This window comes from Volvox carteri (genome assembly GCF_000143455.1).
Source record: "Volvox carteri f. nagariensis unplaced genomic scaffold VOLCAscaffold_120, whole genome shotgun sequence".
Taxonomy (NCBI): Eukaryota; Viridiplantae; Chlorophyta; class Chlorophyceae; order Chlamydomonadales; family Volvocaceae; genus Volvox; species Volvox carteri.
The window spans coordinates 138970-143861 of record NW_003307663.1 but is presented as its reverse complement, the minus strand read 5'-3'; the positions used below and the strand labels follow the sequence as shown (position 1 = coordinate 143861).

General features: G+C 53.2%; 2 protein-coding genes across 2 annotated transcripts in view; both read left to right on the top strand.

The window, feature by feature from the left end:
* The first annotated feature begins 411 nt into the window (after positions 1–411).
* On the top strand, positions 412–1887 carry VOLCADRAFT_108467 (uncharacterized protein). Its single transcript, XM_002959047.1, has 4 exons — positions 412–723; positions 834–1118; positions 1299–1595; positions 1676–1887. Exons 2-4 carry the CDS (start codon positions 1056–1058, stop codon positions 1871–1873), a joined length of 558 nt encoding a protein of 185 aa, XP_002959093.1. The 5' UTR covers positions 412–723; positions 834–1055; the 3' UTR covers positions 1874–1887.
* Positions 1888–4283: 2396 nt separating this feature from the next.
* The window catches only part of VOLCADRAFT_108466 (uncharacterized protein), a gene marked incomplete at its 3' end in the record, with an annotated part of 1571 nt that continues 962 nt past the window's right edge, over positions 4284–4892 (top strand). The window contains exons 1-2 of the mRNA XM_002959046.1: positions 4284–4445; positions 4466–4888. Coding sequence (XP_002959092.1) covers positions 4517–4888 — 372 coding nt within the window. The 5' untranslated portion in view covers positions 4284–4445; positions 4466–4516. The remainder of the gene's footprint in view (positions 4446–4465; positions 4889–4892) is intronic.

Sequence of the window (4892 nt, the reverse complement as noted above, 5' to 3'; positions counted from 1 at the left end):
TCGGTTGAATGCTCGGTAGCATGCGAGTTTACCTATCAGGATGTTTGTTTGCATATATCCCTCCAAGCGAGAGGGCTTGGACCTATGCTGATGTTCGTTACAAGAAGTGAACTGAGGACTGATGCTACACGTCATGTATACGCGTTGCTTAGCTTGCAACGAGACGCGCCCACGATGAAAGCTTCAGCTACACTCACAATACATTATACTGCTACACTATTCTCTCCAGTCCTACCACATTATATTTCACCAACGTACTTCCGCACCTTCCACATCACCATACGTGCTTTGGAAACGCGGGCAGCTGCTTCACAAGGGCCCCCATCTTTGGTACAGGTCGCTTGCAATCACGCCGTACACATCTTCATACATCAGTCCAGAATGACTACATCCTGCTTACATTCGTCATTCATATAGGCAATATTGCGATATGATTACGATCATCGATGGACCTTGAGGAAGAGTGTGCTACATGCATAGCCAGAAACGAAGTTAGCAGAGCTTGGTCTTTTGCATTCACCTCCCCAGTCCAAGAAAATTACAAGCACTGGATTGAAATCCTGCCGACTTCGTAGAAGGATCGACCAAGCAGTGCAGCCGGCGGTCGACCTTGTCCGCCCTTCATCACGGCACAGTAGGAGAGAGGTCACAGCCATTACAGGATCTGATACCACTGAAGAGTCCGAGGAATACTGTGAATTGGAATCAGCACATGAGCGCATGGTAAAGCTGTGACCTTTTGCGCCGCCGATTATCCTGATGAACTTGCTTGCTTTACTTGTCAAGCACGAATCCCTCTTTCTTTGCTACCCATTCCTTTCGCATTATCGAAGGAGGCCATTCAGAACGTTCCTGAACCTAGTCCAGGTGACCTTCCTGGCCTTCAAGGCATTCCAGTGGAGGTTCGGGATATGGCTGCAAAAATAGGCTTCGAAATCGGCCGTAGGCCGTTCCAGCTGTTCTACACAGCATATGATAAATGGAAGTCGGATTTCAAGCCGGCTTTTAACAGTCCAGGATCAGCCAAGGCTACCATGGACAGCACCCTCTACTAAATGGGATTCAGGGAGAGAGACCTTCTTGACCAGCAGCAGGTCAACAGGGTGAGCCTCAAAACGGTAAGCATAGAAAACTGTTGCTTTACTAGTGAAATTGCAGACTAAACGTGATGTTGTTACAAACCCTAAACATAACCACTCCAGTCACTTGTTGAGGAGGTTGTGTGTATCTGCTGCGTTTTATATGTGAAATTCTCCTTACTGAGAGGTACAACACTGCACTGCTTAATGAATGTACAGTTCAAGGAGAGTGTCAAGCCCAAGTTGGTTCACGTGGTGCCACCAAACTTCATCAATGGGCTTGAGACAGCCTTTGAGGCGGTTGCCAACCCAAACCCCCGGAAGAGGAAGAACAGCTGGGATAGCCACGAAGGAGATGGGGGCGACGGTGAACGTGATGGCACCAAGGATGCATCAGGAAGTGGGACTTCACAGGGTGTGCAGCGTGCCAAGAGGTACATCCTGGAGAAGTTGTACAAGTTCTTCAATCCAGTCCTGAAGGACTTCAATTCAGCATCCAAGATCTACTTGGAAGTGGTAAGTTAGGGGCAGGGTTGAATTATTCATCTTTGAAAGACTGTCACTCAATACTCATGGGTGCTCATGCTTGACTACAGACCGAAAAGGAAATTGAGGACTTTGTGGTTATGCTGGGTGGGCGAGACAGAACCGTGGCTGGCTTCCACTTGGACTCAGAAGCAACCGACCAGGACATACACGCACGTGTCTGGAAGTCCCTGGTTGAGAGATGGAACAACCGCAAGAAGTGGATTGGAAATCTACAGCAGCAGGCCAATGTGGAGGGTGAGTACTAAGAGTACTTTGGAAACAGTATTAAAATTGCACCTCCAAGCGCACACACCCAGCCCCACAGACCCCCAGCAACAGCTGCAACGCGCATAGACTGCCATGCCCTACAAACACGGAGGGGGGTTAAGAAACTTAGGAGAATGCTTAAGAACGATAAGAACATCTGAAGAATACGGAGGCGGCGGGTGTGCATTCTTAATCATTCTTACACTGGGATTAAGCGGTTTTATGTAAGTATGTCATATAAGTATGAATTAAGAATGCATCAGCCATGAAAACATTCTGTAATTAATGCCTGACGGAGCTCTTATAATTCCCGGATAGGTAATACATCACAGTGATTGCGAAACAGTGAATATACCATGAAATTTCATGAAAACCATTGACATGTGTCTGGGTGTAATAATGCGAGACAGGCCTCTTAGATTAATCTAACAGATTAACTCAACAGATTCACTCATCATGATCATGATAAGCGAATTCATAACCTATTATCAAATCACCTATGAATCACCTTACATATGTGTGTATTACATGTACATGGCTAGCTGCAGGTAAAACTACCCATACAATCATAGTTTGCGAGCTGAAGGCCCTGGGGCAATACCTGTACACCTAGAAGCCATGGAGAACAGGAAACACCGCACTGTCATACCCCTGGCATCTGGTGGGGCTGACATGTGCGGCCAGGATCTGGGGCAGGGTAGGCTCCGACAGTGCCTGAATGGCAGAGGAAGATAGGTGAGGTAGGCGTGATAGGGAGAGGAGACAGGACCCAGGCGCGGGGCAAGCCTACCGGGTGGGCAGCATCAGAGAAACCGGGAGCTTGAGACAAGTCCAGAGTGGGGATCAGGCCCACGGAGGGGGTGAGGGGGTGGGGCCCCCGAGGAACAAGGAAAGACGGAAGTAAGGAAGATGACGAGCCAAGGTGGAGCACCACAGGTAGGGCCGGGGGTACCCTGCCCCAGATCCTGGCCGCGCACCTCAGCCCCACTTCTGTACCCTCCACCGTACTGGATCCGCCTTCCAGCCACCAGATCTATACCGTCACCCTCACAAAGGTCGCCACCGTCTGCGACAACCCGTTGGCTCATGAAATCATTGCCCACCAGGAGGCTGCTGGCTGTGACCTCTCTGCCTGGCTGGCCACCCTGCCCCATGGCTGTAACCTGCTGTCCTGCACTGATGACGACCTGCTCGTCTACTTGGAGGCCTGCTGGCTCCCCAACTGTCGGGTGAACAATCTGAGTCCCAACACCGTCAACAATCGGACTGTTTTAACCACTTGGGCCACGGCAGCACTTACGACTGTGGAACTGGCATCGGCAACCCCTGCTGCTCCAGCGCCTTGTCCTCCTACAAGACTGGCTGTAGTCGCCTCACCGCCGACTGTGGCTACGAGGAGCAAGCTGCCGTGCCCCTTACCCCTCGCGATTTTACCACCCTCATGGATCACCTCTGGCCCGGATTCCAGGCTTCCACCACCTCCCTAGCCCGCCTGCTGTTGCTACACGATATGTTGTGCTGCCAATTTATGTGGCACACCAGCTACCGCGGCCATGACACAGGCAAACTGCGGCTACATGATTTCTGTGACCCGCAGGATGGTGGCCCCTTCTGTGAAATACCAGACCTGTTCGGTGCCTACCCCTCCCTCTCCTTATGGATTGAGCAACTTGGGACCAAAACATCCAAAGGGCACCGAGCTCCCCGTTTGGAACTGCACCCCGGCCCTTCTCCGCGACATTGCTTCATCTGCACCCTCGCCCTCTATTGGCAGCTGTGCCATGCCCCCGATGGCCCCCCAGGGTCCGCCATCTCCGACTACCTCTTCCATCCCACTGACCGGGGTCACCAACACTTCGTGGAGCGCCCGTTTTCCAGCAGCACTTTGGCCATGCGAGTGGGCAAACACCTGGAGGAGGCTGGTGTTTACGTCGGGCAAACCCCTCATGGGTTTCGTTGTGGTATTATCCAGGCCACGCAGGCCGCCGGCGCCTCCCTCGAGGAGCTCCACACCTTCTCCCAGATCCGCAGCCCTCAAGTCCTGGAGCGCTACACCGACGCCTCTCGGCCCACTCGTGTCCCTCGCGGCTCTGGTCCCCAATCCTAGCCTCCGCCTCCTGCTGGTGCTGCCCCTCTTAGCCCTGGTGCTCACTTCATGGCTCGTCCTCCCCCCTTTCCCCACCACATTGACGGGCGGGTGGGCGGGGTTCTGACTTGTGCTTGCTTGCACAGTTATCGGGCGATATTGCATTGTCTGAAGTTAGCTGACAGTTTTCTACGTGAAGCGTTGAAAACTAAGGTTTTCTGCGAATACGGAGTGTCTTTGCCGTATGGCGTACGAGCCAGTGTGGCTCTTGTGTCGCGGCACGCGACAGTGTTGGCTAATTCGGGTTGTTCGTAGCTACGTTTGGGTGCTGCCGGGAAGCGGTTGGTCTGTAGGCCTTGGTGATCCGCTTCGTGGTAGTGTGCCCTCAATTACAATGTCCGATTCTGACAGCGAGACTTCGGTCAGCTACAACACGATGTACACCGAACTAAAAGCGCGACTAGTCGCACTTAAGGAAAATAAAGATGTCAAGGCTGCGCAGGAGCGTCGCGCCGCTGACCCGGGCGTAATTTTGAACAAGCAGCAGCTGGCTGCCATGGACCAGCTGAACGCCGTGAAGCTGCAGCTGACAACCATTAAGAAGCTTATGGACACGAAGCCTGACGTGCAGGCGGTCGACGGTCCACCGGCGAAGCGGGCCCGTGTCGCCCTTGAGGATTTCAAATGTGACTTCGGCGCCAGCGAGGGCAAAGCGAACAAGTCTCTCAGCGGACAGCGCGCGCATATCGAGAAATGCTACAATGCGGTAATGGACATTGAGGACGCGTGGCGCAACGTCCTCGCGGCTCGGCCCGGCGAGGAATGCTTCAGGAACATCGAGGCCATGGAGACTGCCATCACCGACGGCAAGGCCGTGTTCCGGGGGGTCGCGAAGGAGCTGGTCGTTGCATACAACCACGGCTGGGAGGTCG

Bases quoted from the DNA above. Each gene is read 5' to 3' on its own strand.
- VOLCADRAFT_108467 (XM_002959047.1), top strand. From the start codon at position 1,056: ATGGGATTCAGGGAGAGAGACCTTCTTGACCAGCAGCAGGTCAACAGG. The intron at 1,119-1,298 runs GTAAGCATAGAA...ATGAATGTACAG, and splicing joins ACAGGGTGAGCCTCAAAACG to TTCAAGGAGAGTGTCAAGCC. The intron at 1,596-1,675 runs GTAAGTTAGGGG...GCTTGACTACAG, and splicing joins CCAAGATCTACTTGGAAGTG to ACCGAAAAGGAAATTGAGGA.